Genomic DNA, 22,693 nt, shown 5'->3' on the forward strand with positions numbered 1-22,693 from the left:
CCTTCAGAACTGTGCACTGGGCTTTAGAACAGTTGACTTGGTATCTTTTCACTGACATGAAACAGGACCACTTTGCTTTTGAGGTCTTTCCAAGGTTGTGACAAGATGACACAATTATCTTCCAACGGAACAATTAGCTTTCTTTGTTCCATGGACGATGGTGCAAGTCACTATACAAATTGAACACTTTAGTATTAATATGCTAATATGTTAAACAGGATTCTGCCATTTTTACCAGTGTATTTCTATGACATCCTCTACATATCATCAACAGGGCCCATCTTCTTAAACATGGTTTATACTGATCACTTGCAGTTCTCAAAAAGCTTGGGTCAAGCAAATGCAGAAAACAGGATGCTGGGACGGGCTGGACCCATTTCTCATCCCATGTGCTCATTGTCAAATGGTGCCTCAAGAAATGGGAGCTCGGATTCACATTCTCAACATCCTGGAGCTCAGGGCCTGTGGTCCTTACCTTCTATAACTGGCCCACTTCCTGTTGATGAGCCAGAGGCTGCCAGATGTTGAACCCTGATCACCTGCCACAGCCCTAAGTGGGTCTGTGGTACCTGCTGAGCCACCCCACCCTAAGACCTGTGAGTAGCCTTAACTGTCATGTCAAAGGCTTGGTTCCTCCCAGCCTTTGCTTCCTGGCCCCTTGGCCCACCTTTTGAGGGACATGGGACACAGGAATACTTCTCAATTCCAGGTCCTGGTAGCTCGGCTCCTCAATTACTATTTGCAAGGAATTTTCACTTGTCCTCCCACACCCCACCCATAAGTCTCCTTTCCCCCAATGTTAGTGACTCCCTCCTCCCCACACCTACCTCAAAGGATGACTCTGTCTCTGAAATCTCTCTCTTCTGTTGCCCCTCAGTGTATCTGTCCCTTCCATTCAATTTGTCTTTTTTCTCCTAAAATTTGTCTTTTTCCCTAAAATTTGTATCTTGGTTTCTATATTTTTTTCTTTGCCTGCTTCTCCTGTTCATTCATTGATGACCTTTTTTTTTAAAAACAGAATTTTGTATTTACTTTTTATTATGCAACGTTATTCCTTTAGAGAAATATTATTTTGTGATATATATATATATATATATATATATAAGCTCTGGTAGCATAGTGCCTAAGGCACCTGACTGCTAACCAGAAGGCTGGAAGTTCAAACCCACCAGCCACTCCTCGGAAGGAAGATGGGGTAATCTACTTCTGTAGTGATACTACCTTGGAAACCCAAGGAGGGGTCGCTATGGGTCAGGTCTGACTTGACAGCACACAACAACAACAACTATATACACACACACACACACACACACACACACACACATACACACACCCACTGATGAATCTCTATGTATATACATAGGAAAACATATAGATGCATTAGATGCATACACACATATATGTAATAAATATATCAATGTTCAAAAACCAGTCACCCTGGAGTTGATTCTGACTAATGGTGAGCCCATGTGTCTCAGGGCAGAACTGTCCTTTGTAGGGGTTTCAAAAGCTGATTTTTTTTGAAGGCAATCACCAGGCCTTTCTTCCAAGGTGCCTGTGTTGTTGTTGTTGTAGGTGCTGTCAAGTCATTTCTGACTCGTAGTGACCCTATTTCACAGAAGGAAACATTGTCCAGTCCTGAGCTTCCCTCACAACCATTGCTATGTTGGAACCCGTGGTTGCAGCCACTATGTCAATCCATCTTGTTGAGGGTCTTCCTCTTTTTTGCTGACTCTTTACCAAGCATACTGTCCTTATCTAGGGACTGGTTCCTTCTGATAATGTGTCTAAAGTATGTGAAATGAAATCTCGCCATCCTTGCCTTTAAGGAACACTCTGGCTGTACCTCTTCCAAGACACATTTGTTGGTTCTTCTGGCAGTCCATGGCATATCCAATATTCTTCACCAACACCATAATTCAAAGGCATCAATTCTTCTTTCATCATTTTTATTCCTTGTCTAGCTTCTTTTGCATGCATATGAAGCAAATGAAAATACTATGGCTTGGGTCAGGCACACCTTGGTCCTCAAAGTGACACCTTTCCTTAGAAGTGCCTCCAGTTGTCACCCCCTTCCATTCAGGAGCCCAGATCTTCCTTCTCTCTAGGTTCCTCAAACCTACTGAAAGCAGTCAGAGGCTGTGTGCAAACGTCTCTCTCTCTGTGTGAATGCATGTGCACGTGCCTGTGTTTTAAGGAAAAGAAGGAAGAGCTCTTCCTCCACACAGACAGGCAAAGCAAGCCAACTGGTTATTAATATCACAACCGGCTTCTCCATCCCATGCTAATGGCTGGGCTTGTCTTCTGATGCTCCTCCTCTATTCATTTGGAGAGCTTGGTATTCACCCACACTGAAGAGAAATAAATAAATGATACTATGGATAATCTATAAAACTATAGATAGTGACCAAGGAACACACTGCAGTGTGGTCATGCTGAACGCCTATGTTCTGAGTTCAGCTGAGCTGATCTTTGAAAAAAAAAAAATGTACCTACTCCAAGGACTACACCTCAGATGTAACAGAGATTTGCTCCAGCCCTTTTTCTACCTAGTCACATCTCATTCTTCACTGTATTTCAAATTTTTCTGAGTATTGTCCTAACTCTAGCTCTCTCTCTCTCTCTCTCTCATCCATCCATCCCTAAAGATACTTGTGCTTCTTTTTTTTTTATTCTGTGAGTTTCTCTTTCCCTGACTTCTCTTATCACCTATGCTGCTTCCTCTTACTTCCTCAAAGATGCTGCTAATTTCTCTTTCCCTTTATTTCACTATTTGCCCTTTCTGGATTTATCCTTTTCGGTGTGTGGTATACTATAGAGCTGGCTCCAAATCTCCCCTTATCTGTCTCTTTGTGATTTTCTTTTCTGTCTCTACTGACACACACACACACAGAGGTCTACATGAACACATACATTCATATGTCTGCTGTTAGGTAAGTCTCCTTGCATTCAGTATTGGTGCATTCCCTGGTACTCCTGTGAATATACCAGGCACCTTGGACCTCCTCTTTGGATTTTGATCACGTGAACAGCTCTTACCCTCCTGCCTATTATATACACAGTCACCCTCAGTGAGACACCTAGGTTGCCAGTCTTTTTAGTTCTTGGACCCTTATACATTTGTGCTTCTGTTTCCTGGTCCATAAAACAGAGATAGTTAACAGTGAATGTGGCTAAGTCTAAGGAATTTTGCAATGACAAGATAAGATCTTATTTGCCAAATAAGATTTATCGCAATATGGTCCAATTATATGGTGAAAGACACTTGTCAAAAACTATATTAAAGTCTGAAGATGGTTGATTTGAAGCTTTTATTTCTGTCTATATTTACATAGCAGGAAGTTATCTTTAGAGGTATTTACTATTTTGTGACCAATTGACATTAATATCAACCGATACAGCATAAACATCTAAGCTGGCAAAAGTGGCTTGCAATCAGGTGGGTAGCTCGAATCCTCCCAGTGGCTCATGGAAGGAAAGGCCTGCTGAACTGCGTCTGTCAAGATTACAGCCAAGAAAACCCTATGGAGCAGATCTACTGTGTAAGCAGGGGGTTGCCGTGAGTCAGGGGCCAATGTGATAGTAGCTGTGGGAGTTAAAGGTTGTGTGTCAACTTGGCTGGCCTGGTTTTGAGAGGCTGGACAGCTGGATGGAGTGATTCCCCATGATGAAACTGATAATCATTTCCAAGGTGGAATCTATTGGAGCAGCTCAGTAGCTGGTGCAGGGATGTGGTCTGCTTCTGGTATATAAGAAGTAGCTTTGAGGAAGATCTCAAGCTTTTTAGTAAGCTTGGACCCTGCATGTAGCTGAGTCTTCATTCAGCAGCCTGCCATGTTTTCCTGCCAATCTTGGGAATGTCTGTGGATTTGAACTAGTGGCCTGGCATGGGACTGTGCCATTTTATTTGTTGAGCTTGGGTTTGTCAGCCTCAACAGCCAGCAGCTGTCTGAGTTAAGAGAAGCCTCCAGCTTCAGTGGGCCAGGAACAACAGGCAGAGCTGAAGCCCAAGGTCAAGGGGCTCTCATGCAGACTTGAGAGCTGGCACTTTGAACTCAGACCGCTAGTCTCCTAAACTGTAAGAGAATAAATTCCTGTTTGTTTAAGTCACCCATTTGTGGCATTTTCTGTTAGAGCAGCACTAGTTGATCAAAACAGTAGCTAACAATAAGAAGAAAATCTTAGGTTTAACAGACAGGGTGGTGGGTTTTAAAAAAGATACCAACATTTTGCTATTTATTTCCTCCACGGTGACAACATAGATAATTTCACATATTTAGCCAACAAAATTCATCCTGTTAAACATGAGTTTATAAAAATTTCCTGCCTCCATCCATTTCCTAAGAGGACAGAGGAAAATCAATGCTGAGAAGGAGGTCCCAGGATTAACTGGATACAGGGTAGTCAAGGAGCTGAGAACAAAATGCATTTGGAAACTGAAGCTTTTAATCCAGGTTCCTGACATCCTGTTGGCCAAGGCTGGGCATCCTAATCTTCTTTACCTGACCCACTTCTTGGTACCAAGCTCAAGGCTTCCTGGGGCTCTTCCTCATTACTCAACTCGAGGGAGTCATCACTGCTGATGCCTGCAGAAAGAGAGGAAACTCCTTAATGGTTTCAGCCTGTGTTCTAGCAACCAATCCAACAGGAGATTCTTTAACAGGAAAATGGGAAGAGGGATGCTGGGGTAGGAGAAGTAGGAATATTCCCATCTATGGGTCACCCTTTGGCTTCATCTGACTTATGGTTAAGGTCACTCCAAATACATTTCCATGGCAGGGGCTGGACAGTCACCAATGGGGAACTGCACCGTGTTGGGCACTCCCTTCAGTCACCCTCCACCTCCTTACACATCTTATTGTTTCCACTTGTTTGTTCACACTCTTTCTGCTTCTTGCTCAGGGGGACCACGGAAGCAATATTTTCAAGGTGTCAGAGCCTCCACCTGTTGGGCTCTAAGGGATCGAGTGGTGCAGAGCACTGCCCCCACCCCAGGAACTACTTCATCCCATTTATGTGAGTGGGGGACCACCTGGGATGAACTCTGTGCCAGTAAACATTTTGAGGCCTACATGCTATACCAGTTAGCCCAACCCACCTAACTCAAAATGTATAATGTGAATCATTTGTTGTTGTTGTTGTTATTTGCCGTCGAGTCGGCCCCGACTCATAGCGACCCCTCCTTGGGTTTCCGAGGCAGTATCACTACGGAAGTAGGATTGCCCAACCTTCCTTCCGAGGAGTGGCTGGTGGATTTGAACCGCCAGCCTTCTGGTTAGCAGTCAAGTGCCTTAGCCACTATGCTACCAGAGCTCTTAGAATCCCACAAATATGTTTTTGCATTTTGAAGCCTATAATACGTTTGAATGAAGCTTTTGTAGAAAAAATATAAAGGCATTCATTTGTCACATCAAGAATTTTTAACTGCTCTTACGTCTTTTTCTATTGTGTTTCCTCCAAATAGGCGTGTTCCCAATGTGCACAGGACCTAGAAAGAAAATGAAAGAAAACCAGATGTTGGTAACTGAAAGCGATGTGAATCTTGTGCTTAGTCACGGGCAGATAGCACTGAGAGGAGAAGGATGATCTGAGCTCATTTTTGTCTCTTCTCATCTAAAGGAAGAGTGTGCTACTGACCAGAACCTTAACTCCCCATGTTTCACCCCAACTGCAAATTCAAAGAAGTGCTGCAAACCAATATGTATTTTTTAAATACAGGTTTGCAGCTAATGAACTTGGCAATAAATGTGGACGTGAGCTGCCATGAGTTTATGTACAATCTGTATTTGCCACACTTGGTGTGGACGCTCCCACAAGCTGCTGCAAAAACGTTGAAATCGTATGTTTGGAATGGGGATTATTTCTCAGACTGTGCTGGAGTGTTTTGTCACATATACAATAGAAACCACATTAAATTTCTAAAGCAAAACTCTTTTGAATTCTGAAGCAGATCTTCCCTCAAAGGTTTGAAATAAGAGTCGGTGAATCTTTTCTGAGAGGCTAGGCTGTGGGTCCCACTTCTTCCGGTGACATTCCTTGTGTGACTTGGGGAAGATGCTCAGATGTTTGCGTGTTGGAGTTTCCTTATTTGTGAAGCAGAGGGAACAAAACTCATCTGGCCAACTTTTAGAAGTTGTAAAGATAAAAGGAGAGCGTATTGCAAAGATATTTTAGAATGTCGCTACGTAGGCCAATGGCACGTTGTAGGTCATCTGTCAAAAACTATAAATTGAATTTGACGGTAATAACCTGAAGTCTTTCTTTCTGTCCATAATTAGAGAGTCGTGACCAGGGCCCTTTGCATTCTGAGCAAGTCTGTGCCAAAATCAAGCAATAGCAGACTGCCCTCTTTCTCTGCTCTCTACAGTATTGGGGGGTGGGCAGGGGTGGAAATCACTATATAAATCCAGTACTTTGGGATTAATAGTTCTGAGAGTATGTAATAAAAAAAGACACTGCCATTCACCTATAGCCACTTTGTTAAGCCTGGATTTATAATGATTTCTTTCTTTGCATTTTCCAGAATGGCCAGATGAGGTCAAAGCAGGGTGGACCACCTCAGGAAACACCAGTGCTGCCGTCCTTACCTTCCTCATCAGGCCCACTTTCGAATCCTGAGGGCAAGGCTTCCAGACGCTCTTCCTCCCCACTGGATTCTGAAGAGTCACTGTGTCTTACCACTGCAGAAAGGAGCAAATGGCCCTTGGAGGTCTCAGTGTATGACAAAGTAACCAAGACAGAGGGAAGTCCTATAAAAAGAGAACTAGGGAAAAAACTTGGAAAGCTCTGAAATTTTAGGCAAAACTACCCCAGTCCCTGGAGAAGGATATCATGCGTGGTAGAGAAAAAAGGGAAGGCCCCCAACGAGATGGACTGACACAGCGGCTGCAATAATGGGCTGGTGTATAGCAAGCATCATGAGGCTGGCGCAGGGCCAGACAATGTTTCGTTCTGTTGTACAGAGGGTCGCCATGAGTCGGAGCCCACTCGACGGCACATAACAACAACGACAACCACAACTCCGGTCTTCCAACCTCCGTGATTTGTCTTTTGAATTCACGTGACCTGTAGGCTAGTATTTTATACCTCTCTCTCTCTCTGAACATTTTGTTGTGGCTTGGGAGAACGTTGGCAAAGTAAATTAGTTTTCCATTCAACAACTTACACACCTTTCATTTTGTGACATTAGTTGCAACCCCTCTATGTAACAGCACTCCTCCCACTTTCTCCCTGGGTCCCCTGTTTCTATTCATCCTTCTCTCCTGCCCCTTCTGAGCTTTGTTTTTGGGCAACGGTGCCTTTTCAGTCCTATGGCTTACTGTTCTGATTACACTGCTCATGGGTTCACTTTACAATTCATTATTGTTCACTTTGGGAGCTCTCATAGCATAGTGGCTAAGACACTTGCCTGCTAACCAGATGGCTGGCGGTTCAAACCCACCAGCCACTCCTCAGAAGGAAGGTTAGGCAATCCTACTTCCGTAGTGATACTGCCTTGGAAACCCAAGGAGGGGTCGCTATGAGTCGGGTTTGACTCAGCACATAACAACAACAACAATTGTTCACTTTATCGGCCTATTGTTTGGCTGAGAGGTGACACCAGGAGGTGTGTTCAGATCCAGGTTTGAAGGGTGTCAAAGGGCCATGTCTGGGGGTTCTACTAGTTTCTATCAAACCATTTCTCAAATTCTTCTAGAATTTTGTCTGTTTTCCTTGATTTTGTTTATGATTTCTTTTTTTGTCTCCTGTGAGTTCCCTGAGATCTTTCTTAATCTGTCGAAGAGTCCTAAATATAATACTTTAAAATTCCTATCAGGTAGTCCCATTCTGAGGAAGATCTCAGAAAGGTTTTCTGGCCCTATAATTAGGTCACTTGCTTGAGTCTTCTTGTCCTTTTTCTTTGTGTGAGTTGAAGTTGTCTGTTCTCTTAGAGATGCTGATGTTATTTTAACTTTGTGCTTTGTGTATTGGCTCAGTTCACCTTGATTTTTTGTTTTGTTTTGATATGTCTCTGTGGGTGGGACATGCGTGCTCCTCTGGTCTCTAGTTTAGTAGCATGGGGGTGCGTACCACTTGTCTCCAGGTGAGTGGGGTCATGGGTAATTGTAGGTCTCTGTTTGCTGGTCATGTAACACAGCTGTATGTGGCCTGGGCAGAAGTTGCCAGCCATCTGTCAATGATCCCAAGGTGCAGAAACAGATGGCGGCACTTGCCGAGTGAATGGGGCGGCAGGTGTGGCTGGCTAATGGGGACATGGTTGCTGCCTTCTCCAGATTAAAAAAAAGTGAAGTGGCAGCAGGTATGGGCAGGTTAGCGGGCCGGGGCTGGGTAGACAACTGGGTGGGACAGTAGTGGCAGAGGGCCATCAGCAGCCACCAGGTGGCTGGGGTGTGGGTGGCAACATCTCTGGTCACTGGGAGAGAGCACACTCCTCCAGCAGCTGGTCACCAGCCTGGGTGCAGGTGACCTCCTGGACAAGTGCAGCTGGTTATCTGGGTCCTGGCCTGACTCAATGCAAGGGTAGGTGTGCCTGGAGTCCAGCATCTCTAGATGCTACCCCACAGGCCTTCCCCTCTGCATGGGTCCCTAACCCACCAGGGACCACTGCTGATGAATGATTCTATCCTCATTTACCAGCTCTCTCCCTGTTCTGTGGCTACCTGAGTCTCTGGAATTCCTGCCTACTTTCCTGCACATTCCTTCCTTAGATCTAGGTCACCTTGCTTCACTCTGCATTTGTCTACACGATGCCTCTGTTCTATTGAGAGTTCTGTGAAGTTGCCTTCCTGTGCTCCTCACCTAGGAACACTGGTTGCAATGGTTCAAAATGGCCATGCAGGGCTGGCTGGTAGGGCACTTTCACTCCATATCTATCCTCAGCTTTCATTTAGTTTCTTCTTCCAATTGGTGTTTGATCTCATTCTTTACCATTTCATTGATGCTCAGGATTCCATGATTACCATCTGCATCTGTTTTGCTTAGTTTCTTGGGTCTTTCGAAAAGGGACAGCATGGAGTGTCTAAGTAGGTCACTATCTTAGCTCCGCTGCCCCTTCACTATCTCCTGAGTCCACGACTTGTCTGTCAGTTTGTTGGACTATGGTGGCTTGAGTGTTGTTACAGTGCCGGAGGCTATGCCACTGATATTTCAAACACCAGTAGGGTCACTCTTGTGGGCAAGTTTCAGCAGAGCATCCAGACTAAGACAGACTGGGCCTGGTGATCTACTTCAGAAATTTAGCCAATGGAACCCTCATGGATCACATCAGAACACTGTTGACTTGCTTGCTTTTGACATGTCAACAGGAGGGACCAGACACAAGAAGAGGAGGGCATCATGCTTGATGAAGTGGAGGACCAAGAGCACGGGAGGCCATTGCTGCTGTGGTGGACTTGAGCATTCTTGTTACTGTGAGGATGACGTAGGACTAGGCCATGTTTGGTTCTGTTGTACATAAGGTCGCCATGAGTTGGAGTTGACTCTATGGCAAGTAACAACAATCACAACATCTCTTGAATGTGAGGCTGAGAAAAATTCACCCACAGTGGGCATTTTTGCTTTGTTTTGATGCTCAGTCTCCTCAGACCGCATCCAATTTCATCTTTTACTGGTCTCTTTATAGATTTTGTGTTTGTGTGTTCACTGCTGTTGTATCTATTTATTTATACCTTTGCTTTTCTTCCAAGACTGCCCTGGAAGTCTGGTATTGAAGATAGCAGTTCCTTACTAGGCTGCTTCCCTGGCTACTTGAAACAGAGCCTCACCCCTCCTCAACCTAAACATCCTTAGAAGGTTTACTTGAGAACAAAATACACTTCCATTATGCCTGAGTCATTTACTTCTCTGGGTTTATATGTTATAACAGTGAGCCTAACTAACTCACAAAACCGGTTGCCATCAAATCGATTCCCACTCATGGCAACCTCATCTGTTTCAGAGTAGAACTGTGCTCCTCAAGCTTTTCAATGGCTGGGAACTTGCAGAAGTGGGTCACCAGGCCTGTATCTCGAGGTAATCCTGAGAAGATTCAAACTGCCAACCTTGTGGCTGGTAGCTGAGCACTTAGCTGTCAGTGCCACCTGAGGACTCCTACCTAATACAAAAGTTAAAATACGAGCCATTTAAGATTAAAACAAATTTGTATTTTACTTTGAAGCATATAGCAAACAATCAGAATGAATCTTTTGTAGAAAATACTGTTCATGTGTAATCTGAAGAGTTCTTATTTTCTCTTACCTCTGTTTCTACGGCTTTTTCTGAATGTGGGTGATTTTCTCAAGTCCACGGGCTCTGTAAGCAATGAGGAGAAAACAGTTATTTGTACACAAAAGACTTACAAATCCTATGGCAACTCACACTGCAGATGGACTTGTAATCATAGTGATGCTTTTTGGTGATCATATCTGTCTTCCCTTCTACTGAATCCAGTTCTGATGGTTTAGGACCATGACTGGAAGCCCACCAGGGTCTCCCTGTTGCATACTCACCATGTGAATTCGTAAATGACTCTTAAACAATACTAGCTCGTTTCCTCATCTATGAATCAGAGTTAACCTAGTTACCTCTTAAGGTTTGCGTGAAGATAAAATGAAGCTTTATTTATAATTGCCCTATGAAAAATCAGTGTAAGGCAGTGGCTTAATTATAATTGGGTTTCAAAGGAGTTGCTCTGAAGCTCTTTTATTTGTGCCATCGATAATTAAAAATCAGCACAAATTATTCTTGGGAGACTTCCTAAATTTGTGACGAATGACACTATCATCAACCACAGGATTACTTTGCTGACCATGCTCTATGAAATATAAAGGATGGTGGTGGGGAATGAGTGGAGGCTCCATGTACAACACAACGAAGCGTTGCTTGGTCCGATGCCGTCTTCATGATTGAGGGCATCCATTTTTGTAGCCACTGTGTACTCTGAGTACCTTCCAGCCGAGGGAAGTCACCTTCCAGCCCTTGATCAGACCCTATTCTGTTGTGATCTACAGGATTCTCACTGACCAATTTTCAGATGGTGTAGTGCCTAAGGCATTTGGCTGCTCACCAGAAGGCTGGAGGTTCAAACCCACCAGACACTCCATGGAAGGAAGGTTGGGCAATCTACTTCCGTAGTGATACTGCCTTGGAAACTCAAGGAGGGGTCGCTATGGGTCAGAGACGACTCCACAGCAGTGGGGTGGGGCCTTTTCAGAAGTAGATCACCAGGCTTTTCTTCCTAATCTGTAATCTGGAAGTTTTGCTGAAACCTGTCCAACATGGCTGACTCTGCTGGTATCTGAAATACTGGCGGCATAGCTCCCAGCATCGCAGCAACTCGCCAGCCACCACAGTGCAACAAAATGACAGGCAGGTGGTTAAATAGGTATGACGAAGCAAAACAAAACACCCAATTCACTGCCATCGAGTCGAGTCCGACTCATGGAGGCCCCTACTGGGTTTCCAAGGCTGTAAATCTTCATGGAAGCAGACTGCCTCATCTTTCTTTTGCAGAGTGGCTGGTGGGTTTCAACCATCCGCCTTCCAGTTAGGAGCCAAATGTCCTAGCCCCTACAGGACCAGAGCTCCTTAAATAGATATGACGGCATGCGGTGAAAAAACATGTTGTCAGTTTACTAGTGTATTTTTACTAAATTTTCAATATTTCAATCTATTCAGCCCATCCAGTTAAATAAATTTATAATGCCTCTGTGCCTCTTTCCAATGTCCAATGGGACCAGAGAAGTTAAAGGCAGAAAGTGCTGTCCTAGAGGTTACAGAATCAAGGGACATGGAGAATGCTCAGAATAAAATTAAAATTCATCAGGAAAAGAGAGCTTTGAATTCAGACTCGGGAAATTTTGCTCGTTTCGGCTCCTGAGTAATCAAATGGCTTTTCCTTCTTTATATCCACAAGAGGCACAGTACAGGAATCAATTTGGATTCCACGTGTGGGTAGCTCTGCCCCTGGACCAAATTGAAAGTAGTGAAGAATGTTCATCTATCACCACAGGGCGTTCCCTTCACCACTGTCCCAAACTGTTTTCTGCAATTTCACTGCAGGGGTTAACTCTTCACCCCCCACCCCTGACTTTCCCTGGCTCAACTCTGTGCCTTCACTTGTGCCACTTAATTCTGAATTTTTTTCTTTCTCTTTTTTACTTCTGTCTTGCCCTTCTTCCAAGACACCGCTGGGTGGGTTTGCACCACCGACCATTTGGTTAGTAGTCTGGCGTTTAACCATTCGTGTCACCCAGGGCCTCCCCCATGAGTTGTAATTGACGATGGTAACTAACAACAACAACAGGACATGGGGTAGGCAGTGAGTATGGCAGAACAAAGGAAACCTTTTTCTTTCACAGTAAAACCAAGCTATAACTAGAAGATCAGTAACATAAATAATAACTACTGTCTTCATCACAGGGCAACGGGCTGGGCATCTCTGGTCTTGCATCTCCGTTATTTACTTGGAAAGCTGCTTGTTCAGAGGATCCTGAAGATAAAAAATGAGCACAGGTGAGATCCAACAGAGCCTCTCCTCTGGTTCCACTTCCTTACACCTCGTCCCCCGTGTCTGTCCTGCTCATGCTCCTGTCTGTAGCCCTGTCTCCGTACCCTGCCATCGCTGCCACGTGGAGGTGTTTGTGCTTCTTTCATTCTGCATTTTCTCTCCTCAAGCCCCAGACAACTTCTGCTTCTGCCTTTCTTCCCCAATGACACTCTGTACCTTTCCCCTTTTTCTTGCCGTTTTTCTTTCCAACTTTCTTCCTTTGGGTCTCTCCCACCCCATATATTAGGTTCCAATCCTGTTCCTGTGTCTCTACGTAATGTCCCTTCTGTGTTAAATAGGTGTCCCCTTGCATGGAGCAGTAGTCTAGTCCTCTGCCGCCAGCCAGGGCCCCTTGGCCTCCCAAACCAAAACAGCTAAACTCACTGCCATCGAGTCAAGTCCAACTCATAGCGACCCCCATTGGGTTTCCGAAGTGGTTAACTCTTTATGGAAGTAGATTGCTTGGTCTTCCTCCCATGGAGTGGCTGGTGGGTTTGAACCAACAACCTTCTGGTTAGCAGTCAAATGCCTTAGGCACTTGGCTACCAGAGCTCCTTCTTGGCCTCCCAGACCCATGCAAATACAGTCACAATCTCACCTGCTGCCTCAGACTCTTGGGTACATGTTTTGTTGGCTTGTTGGCTTCCTGGTGAATCATTTTTATCACTGGTTAGATCTTTCGTCTTTGCATTGATCTGTTCTGTGTCACAGAGATCTTCTGAGAGTCCATTTGCAGGTGGGGCTGTACCTAAACCACATTTTGATTCATATGTTATTTGCTGCCCATATCAATCAGGGTCCAACAGCAAAGTATAAACCAGTCTAAGCACTTAAAGCAGAAAGAATTAAATCCAGGGCAATGGCTACACAGATGATGAACGAGCTGAGAAGTCCACATGGGCGAGTGCGGCAACCCAGAGAAGGTCAACAGAAAGCTGCAGTAAGGACCAAGGGTGTGCCCAGGGGGCAGGGGGCAGGGGGTGGACTACTGGGTTGGTAGAAGCTGGAACCATGGCTGGTCTAGACACTAGGACGCGGATCCATGGGGGAGGTGCAACCACTGCCCGGGCTTCTGCCTGAAGCAGGAAAGGATGAGGGAAATACCCCAGGTTATTCCTTCTACCCACTCTTCAATCTCTAGCTAATGTCTCCCATTGTAGGAACAGAGCGGAAGCCAGCTAGCAAGGGAAGCTGAGAGGCAAGACTGCAGGAGTCAGGGCCTAAAGGCACCTGGAAGAACCGAGCAAGGGAAGGGAAAGGCTCCCGAGCCCAGGACCAGCACACTGCCCCTCTTCCACAGGGCGAGCACCCTCTGCTCACGATCACACTCCACCTACACCCTGTTCCCACCACCCTCGACAGTATATTAATGGTCAAATATATTCTTCAGTGCAGTTTAGATTATTCCTTTCATTTAATGAGATTTTGTTCTAAATAAAATGATTTAAGGTATGTGGCGTAGTGGATAAGGCATTTGGCTGCTACCTGGAAGGTGGGTGGTTCAAACCCATGAGCCACTCCATGGAAGGAAGATGGTGCAATCTACTTCCGTAAAGATTTACCACCTCAGAAACCCAATGAGGGTCACTATGTGCTGGAATCGACTCAATGGTAGTGAGTTTGGTTTTTGGTTTTTTATAATCTGAAAAATAGTTCTAAAAGTTTTAATGTAGAATTTGGACTCTGATGCCTCTTTTTTTTTTTTTTTTTCTTTTTCTTTCTTCTGCCACCTTCTATAGCTCCTTGGGGCCTCCTCTTTGGGTTCTGGGCATAGCACACTGCCCTTATGCCCCATGCATGTCCCAGTCGCTGTCCCTGCTGGTTCATCGGGGGCTTACTGTGCTCTCTGTGCCTTGAGGCCACAGTTGGCACCTTCTCTTTTCATGTGCATCCTCTTCCCATCACTGAGATGTTCTGGGATGCCAGGTCGGGCTTCCCCTTGACTACAGTGTGAGTAATGAAGAATATACCCGTCTCCACACTGACACCAATGACTCCTCCCCACTCTGCTCATTATTAATCACCATCCCATCAGCTCACCCTTCCTGTTCCCACTACCTGTACCAGTAGATGAATAGTTAAGCAGAGGATTCATGCCTTTGGCATTTTAAAATATGGTATGAATGTTCTTTTCTTTTTTAAAAAAATAAAAGGGAGCTTTAAGAGTGTATCTATGCTTTCACAAACCACTCTGAAAGTCTTTTCTTTTCTAAAAATGTATTGTTGACACCCAGTCGATGTTGTCTCATAGTGAACACATGTGACAGAGTAGAACTGTCCCATTGAGTTTTCTAGGCTGTGATCTATGTGAACAGACCACTCAGTCTTTCTCCTGTGGAGCCACCAGTTGGGTTCAAACCATCAACCTTTCAATTATCAGCCAAGCACTTAACCATTACACCAGCAGCACTCCTAAGAAAAATGTATCAGTAATTTAAAATATTCTTTCTTAAGCAACATATACCAATTGGGACTTACACAATGATGGTCTTCTACCATGCTGGAAGGTGTCTTTGACTCCTCTATGTTACTCATTTCAAAGTAAGAATCATGGATAAAGACATAAAGTTTATTATAGACCAGTGCTCCTGATGGGTGGGAAACCTATGGCCACACTTTAAATTCTTGGGCTCAAAGGTGGTATTGTTTCCATCTCTACTCCTCTAGCCTGGGGAATTTTATCCACAATAAACATCTGGGTCTGACCCAGAGGAAAAAAAAAAAAAAAAACAACAACTCAGAGTCTACTGTAATGGTGAAATGCCTGGACTCCAGAGACAGATACAAATAATATAGTTCAGTGAAGTAATAACAACAAATGCAGATCACAGGGATGAGGTATCGGGCATGACTAAGTGCTCTCCCTAACAAACCTACCTTAAATGCATCAATCTTGTGACAAACAAAAACAAACAAGCTTGCTGCCATTGAGTCAATTCCAACTCATAGCAACCCCCACTGGGTTTCCACATCTTCCTCCTGTGGAGCAACTGGTGGGTTTGAACCACCAACCTACTGTTAGCAGCCAAATGCCTTACCCACTATGCTACCAGAACTCCTTATAATCTTGTGACGTGGGTACAATTATCACACTCACATTATAGGTGATGAAATGGAGCTGCAAAGAGAAGATGTGACGTGCCTGAGATCAGAGAGGCAGAACTTCAACTCAGGCAGGGGGAGCCCAGAATTCATGCTCTAACCCCCAGCAGAGTCAAATCCTAATTTTTACTGAGCAACTGGCACAAATCATCAAACTCTCTGAGCCAACTCTCCCCCCTCTGAAAAAAGGAGATGACAGACTGCCACTTTATCATTTTTGGGGAGATCCAAGGAGATATTACATGTAAAGTATGATCTGTGGCCAGAAAAATCCATAAAGAGCTGCAGGAAGTGGAGGAGGATCAGATACTGAAATCCTCATGGAAAGGCCAGGAAGAGAGTAGCCTTTAAAATAAAATCATTAGAATTAATGTCTTAAAATAGTTTAAACAATGTTTTATTGTATTATTAATAGCATTATGGACTAATGAGAGATCAAGAGTTGTGAACAGCGGTATTGGTTACTAAATTACCAAAGGGTCTTTGTGGTGGTCCATCTGGTGTTTGGAGGGTAGCTCCTGGCCCGATGCCCAGGGGTGATGGGTAATGGTGTTGTATGGGAGGGAAAGTGGTATTCATGATGTGTGATGGACCCCATAGGAAGGACACTCTTGTCATTCCCTTTATTCCCTCTCAATGATCCCAGCAATGGACACCAATGGACGTAACTTCAAAGCACTGAGGTAACAGCCAGATTAAAGCAAGCCAGAGGCAGCAGACTGCTCACCTGGGGGAGGTCCAGCCCCAGAGTCATCTGGGCCTGGCAGCAGGTGTGTTTGAGGAGTTAGGGAAGCAGTAATCTTCCTTAGCAACCCAGAGGATAATGACTTTGCATCTCCTGAACTTGGAGAACTTGCAGATGCAAAGACTGAAAATTCAGGATAATGCAAAGTCACAGTCCTCATAGCACATTCCAGAATGAGACAAGAACAGCCAAGAATCATAGAATATAGTTAAAAGGAACAGACCAATATGAGATGCAGAAGCTGCGTGTGACCAGGACAGACTTCGATGAGAGTTTTCGCCAGTTCCTGGGGGCAGAAATTAGAAGTTCCTTTCAGACTTTGGAGTAGAGTTTCCATCATTCTAACCTAACCTCTTTTTTAGTCTTTATAACATAGGCATTAAAGACACCCCCCCCCACACACACACCCCTTTACCAATACAGATCCCATGTGGACCTGGTAGAGCTCACCTGACTCATGCAGTCAGACTCCAGGCCCCAGAGTGGGGAGGTTGAGTCAGCCGCAGCCCTGGATGAAGGCCTTACCAGGCCGGCCCCCCTGAGTGTCCTCCAGGGGACACTGGCTTATCCTGATGCCCCTGCTACAGTGAACCTGCCTTTGCCCCCAGAGCTACCCCTGTCTGGTGGCCTGACTTTAGTTCCTCCAAAGTTTTGTTGTCTCCTTCTCACTGATCCTTTTATACCACACCCTCCCTGTGATAGTTAAGGTTGTGTGTCAGCATGGCTGGACCATGATTCTGAGTAGTTTAAGCAGCTGTGCTGTGGTCGTTCCATGCAGAGATCTGATATAAGGTGGTCACCTCCATAGTGGGATGCGCTTTGAGCAGCCAATCAGTTGACAGGGAATTTCCTTTCAGTGGTGTGGCCTGCTTCCTATATATATATATATATATATAGATGTCCCAGGAAAATCTGGGAACTTTATGGATTTGGGTCCTGTTGTGCTGCCTGCCAATCTTACGTTCGTCAGCCCCTGCAACTGCGTGAGTCAGGAAAAGTCCCCAGTTTGACATTTGACCCATGAACTTGGGACTTGCCAGCCTCTACAACTGTCCTGTGAGCCAACCATCTGCCATTTTGCTTGCTGATCTTGGACTGTCATCGGCCGAAGTCAGCAGCCTGCCATACTGCCTAGGGATCTCGGGTTTGTCAGCCCTTGTTGCTGCATGAGTTGAGAAAGGTCTCCAGCTTCTTGTTTGACCCAGGAACTTGGCATTTGCCAGCCTCTATAACTGGGTGAGCCATTTTATTGAGATAAATTTCTCTCTCTCTCTATAAGCTTACTGGTGTTGCTTCTCTAGACAGACTAGCCTAAGAGACTCTCTATACAAATCCACTCTCCTCCTGGCCTTTCCATGAGGATTGCAGTGTCTGATCCTCCTCCACTTCCTGCAGCTCTTGCTATATGTTTTTCTGTCCATCTTTCTCTACAAATATTTCCCCGTTTTTGTTTCATGTTTTTATCTTTTCTGTTAGATTACCTAAGTAGCGGTGCAGGGTTAAGAATGTAGGTTCTGGGTTCAGAATGTCTAGGTTAGTCCTTGCTCATTTGGCCTTAAGTAAATCACATATAGAAGGAACCTTGGTAGCATAGTTGTTAAGCACTTCACTGCTAACTAAAAGGTCAGTGGTTCAAACTCACCAGCTTCTCCATGGGAGAAAGATATGGACAGCCTTGGAAATCCCATGGGGAAGTTCTATTTTGTCTTATTAGGTCATTATGAGTCAGAATTGCCTTGATGGCAATTGGTTTTTTATAGGTAAATCACATACATGGTGTCTCTAACTTCAGTTTCCTTATCTGCAAAATGGCATGTAAGTCATACTAACCCCAAAGGGTAGCTGTGAGCACTGAGTCCACAACCACCACAGAGTAAACGTTCAGTCAAAGTGAGCTGTTAGTGACATGGCTTCTTGATTACTGTCCTTAATGTGCCCCTGTCTTTACTTCACCTTCTTCTTCCTCTTTCTTTCTCAGATGTCCACATTCTCCTCCACCAACCTCTGCCATTTCCTTTCATTGTCTCTCCATTACTGCCCTTCCCCCGAGTCTCCCTGCTATTAAACCAACATCCTCCATGTTTCAATCAGCCATATTTTTACCATCACCCAGGGTCCTCTTTAATTCTGACCATGAGCCATAATTTTTGACCCTTCACAGCTTCATACTGACCTTTCTAAATCATGATTACTTCTAAGTGCTCACCTTCAATCTGCGTCACTGAAACCCTGGGTTCCTCTTTTCCCGCCTTGCTTATTGGGCCAAAAGTCTCTTGCTCTCGGCTCTCCCTTTAGTTAGGAGCGCATACAACCCACCGCCTGGCCCCCACCCTGGTCTCCCTGCCTTTCCATGCCCCTCAGCATTTCTTCCTGATTCAAAATCTCCACTCAGTAACCAGTTACAGGTCTCTTGGACCTTTTCCTTCTTAATAGCTGTTGGTGGTGGGAGGAGCTTTTATCTCATTTGAATTACCTTCCTCAAGCCTCGGTTGTATACTAGGCCTCTCTTCTTCCTCTCTTTCTTGGAAACAAAATCTCTCTTTGATCACTGAGGAGAGGAAGAAAAAGGCAGTTAGATATCTTGGGAGAGACCAGGAACATATAATCACAAATTTAGATCTTCCAGTGTGTGGGGCACTTGAGCTCAGAGGTTCTCCTGTGATGTGAAGTTTTCCCCTGGAACAGCCAAGGGGATACCCCAACAGACCCTTTATACCTCCCATACAGAAAGCCACCTCTAAAGATTTAAGAATAAAAGAATAGTAAGAACATTGTATGCAGCCCACCTAAATTATCAGATGCCAGGGAAACATGTATCAAAATAAATAATAGAAGTGAAATATGTTTTCTGAGCTGTTCAAACTAAGAAAGAAACAGAGGGACTTCCTAGGAACTAGGGTTCAGATCATAGAGAAATCAGACCATATAACGGAGAAAGCCCCTTAAAAAATGAGTCTAGAAAAAAGAGGATTTGAACTTAACTGGATCAGGGGGGATGATCGGTTTTCAAAGAGCCATAACAGAGGACCTAGACAGGCTTCCTTTCCATTCGGGGTGCCCAATATCAGAGGAACAAAGGAAAAGTGCTCTCTGAAAGCTACAGACAAGGAGTGACCATTGCAGCAGCTGGAAGACCCCCATCCTACCCCATGGCGCTAGAACTGGGAACCAGAAGGCTGTTTACCAGGAGAGGCCAAGACACCAGCCCAGGGTACCTACATTTGCCCTGACCCAGCAAATACAGACAGGAAGCAAGACTCCTAGAGTTCTGAGTGAAATCAGCCAGGAAGAGGAGGAGCTAGGTCCCCGTGGGAAAGTAGAAGCAGAGGGGAGCCACTAAGGGACGCAGTGGGCTGGCGAGGGCCCAGTGTGATGGCCAGAGCACCTCTGCGGGGCAGTGCCCACTGGAGGAGGTGAAAATGCAAAAGATTGTCACGAGTTCAAATCCAGCCCAAATCAGGTGGAAGGTATGAGGTTAAGCACTTCACTGTTAACTAAAAGGTCAGTGGTTCAAACTCACCAGCTTCTCCATGGGAGAAAGATTTGGACAGCCTTGGAAACCCCATGGGGAAGTTCTATTTTGTCTTATTAGGTCATTATGAGTCAAATGGGCCTGAAGGCCCCATATGCAGTGCAGGGATTTCAGTGGGAGTCGTGGGAGCTTCTTAGCCAGGCGTAAATGTGCATGAGGGGCTGCAGGGACGGGTGGACACCAACTCTTGGTGCCAACTGCCGAGCAGCAGCTTACAGCCAGCAGAGTGACGAGTGGAAGCAATGCCAGCCAAGCGGGATCCTGCACCTGTAGGTGAGCTGTCATTTGAGGCTGGGGAGTCATCACCTTGCCAGAGTGCTGTGTGGACCACTGCAAGGATGCCAGTAAGAGGTTACACTGATGCTGCCCTGCTGGTAAGCTGGGTCTCCTGTCCTATGTCCTTGTAAGTAAAGCTGATGCCAGTGTGGCTAGGTCTGTCTTGTGCGTCTAAATGTCTAGTTCAACACCTGGGGTGTTAAACCAGAAGCCATTATACCATAAGCTTCAAGAAAGCTGATGACATAAGTTTTGTTAATTATTTTGTCCATACTTTTCAGCTCAGTGCTGACACGTGGTGGGAACTCAATGCATAGAGATAAGTAGATAGATATAGATAGATGGTCCTGGACCTTAAAAGGTGAATAATAAATCTAATTACCTCTTTCAAAGCTTCTGTAAAGGTGAATTAAGTCAGGGTACTCCTTCATGTTAACCTCACTGAACATCGCTTCCAGAAGTGACAGGTTAAATGTCTTCTCCAGTTCATTGAGAACACCGTACACTACTTTTTTCACAGGGACCAGGTTTCTACAAGACTCTTCAGAATCCTTAAAAAATAATGAATGGAGAGAATATAAATACAGGACTTCCAAATTACAGAAGAACCCTAGGAAGTAATTTTATGGCTAATGTATTCCAAGTTCCCACAGTAGGTATCTTCTCATGCGAAGTTTTAGAACTTCTGTGTTTGTATGGCTACTGAATGAAACAAAGAAATCCTTCCTCCCTAAAAAATACTTTTATGGATCTGATTTCCTCCTTCTCATTTACATGAAAGGTAAGAACTAAATTTCAAGACATAAAACTGAGTTCAAAGTTAGATGATGTGTACTCCTTTAAGAGCTGGGCCAAGATGTTTTAAGAATAGTCTTAGCAGGAGATGAGTGGCCATTCTGCCATGTGGCCAGCCTCTTCCTGCTGTGTACTTGGCCACAGAGAAAGCATACCTATAGTGCATAGAAAAGACTTGCACTTCTATATCTCCAAGAAGGCCTACTGCTAGAATTTACCCAAATTTCAAGACTATGGAAATGCACAAAAAAAAAAAAAAAAAAGAAAAGAAAAGAAAAGAAATTGAAGGAAAGAAGTAGGAAATGGAAAGCCACTGGAGAAAGAATCTACAATGAAAATAGCAAGTATCTGCCCCCAAAATAACAACACATCAATTTCCTGTGGGTTTCAGTGTTCTCAGATCTAAGTATTTTAAGTTGATGTTAATTGAAATGATACTCTAGGTCAATTGCCTTCTTTATGCTTCAAATGTTAGTTTATTCTTTATTGCATCAATTCCTACAAAGCATCACATATGTATGGAGTATACCTGCTTCTGACTCATTGGATCTTGGTTGCTATTACTCCCCTCCAATGAGCATGATGGAAGACAATTCCTTCAGTGAGTAGCAGGAATATCTTTGGTGATGCCTCCTTTTTCTCTCATTTTGTACCTTACAGGAATATTTACAGAAATACTTGAAATATCTCCCCTTCCCCAACATAGGAAGCCCCTCAGCCAGCTAGCTGTGTTCTGAAGTTTGAATACAGAATATGAAAACATAACATGGCTTGGGCTGGTTTACTAGGTTATGGATTTATAAACTTCACTTACTTGAAACAATTTCTCGGTGATGAAGCCACGGTCTCGGAGGCCCTCAAGGAAAGGAAATGTTTTATTTATTGCATTTGAAATCTCCACCTTATGTTTTCTGAAGTGATTGAATAAAGTCTCACAGAAAATTCTCTCATCTATGTTCTGGTCTTCAATGGGAATCCTGGGAAAAAAGATACCATACATAAATGATCATCAAGATTCCGACATACTTGTAGAGGTTGTAAGGTTTTGTACGTGGATAGTCTGTGAAGAACCAACATATGTAAAATAAGTGGTCCTGACTAGAGACTAGAATAAATATTCCATTTATTCCTTAATCACAGAAATAATAGAAGAGAGCATGGAGTTTAAAAATCACTTATACATGGGACTGAAGAAGTTTAGTGTGTCCCAATCAAAGCCATTGTAAAGATATCTTCACCTAAACATATCTAGAATATTGTTTTAATTAAAAAAAAGTTCATTCCTATAAAATTAAGATGGAATAAATAGGTCATCATATGAAATTAAATCTTGATAATCAAAGTCCTAATTAACAGCTAAGAGAAGAATGAACCTCTTTAAATAAAACACAAGATATCCCCTCTGACCCGCAAATGCCAAGGGAACAACACCATCCTGCATTGCAAAACTAGTTCATAAATGGTAGGGTGTAGATTAAGAATGATAATGATAGAATAAGGTATACATTGAAAATTTCACAAGAATACCAAATTTTTTCCCTGGGATATCTGGTTATGCTTTGTGTTAATATAAATCTGTCCTATACTATTGTTATACGTAGCAAATGAGTCTTTTTAGGGATTTGGATTTCAGAAATTGTGGCTGTTTCCTGTGAAAGCAATTTTAAGCCTGCCTCTGTAATTTTGGTTCTTACTGGATAACTTTGTTGCTCTGATA

General features: G+C 44.1%; 1 protein-coding gene across 1 annotated transcript in view; it reads right to left on the reverse strand.

Moving 5' to 3' along the window:
• Positions 1–22,693, reverse strand: part of LOC103199567 (nuclear body protein SP140-like protein) — an 80,505-nt gene that overhangs the window by 32,945 nt on the left and 24,867 nt on the right. Inside the window, exons 2-11 of the mRNA XM_007943881.1 lie at positions 21,791–21,953; positions 20,564–20,732; positions 18,847–18,921; positions 16,597–16,659; positions 13,125–13,274; positions 12,383–12,469; positions 11,842–11,943; positions 6,588–6,680; positions 4,503–4,586; positions 595–712 (exon numbers count right to left, since the gene is read on the reverse strand). Coding sequence (XP_007942072.1) covers positions 595–712; positions 4,503–4,586; positions 6,588–6,680; positions 11,842–11,943; positions 12,383–12,469; positions 13,125–13,274; positions 16,597–16,659; positions 18,847–18,921; positions 20,564–20,732; positions 21,791–21,953 — 1,104 coding nt within the window. The remainder of the gene's footprint in view (positions 1–594; positions 713–4,502; positions 4,587–6,587; positions 6,681–11,841; positions 11,944–12,382; positions 12,470–13,124; positions 13,275–16,596; positions 16,660–18,846; positions 18,922–20,563; positions 20,733–21,790; positions 21,954–22,693) is intronic.

The sequence above is a fragment of the Orycteropus afer genome, unplaced genomic scaffold (assembly GCF_000298275.1).
Source record: "Orycteropus afer afer isolate SDZICR_OR568_19922 unplaced genomic scaffold, OryAfe1.0 scaffold00006, whole genome shotgun sequence".
Classification (NCBI taxonomy): Eukaryota; Metazoa; Chordata; class Mammalia; order Tubulidentata; family Orycteropodidae; genus Orycteropus; species Orycteropus afer.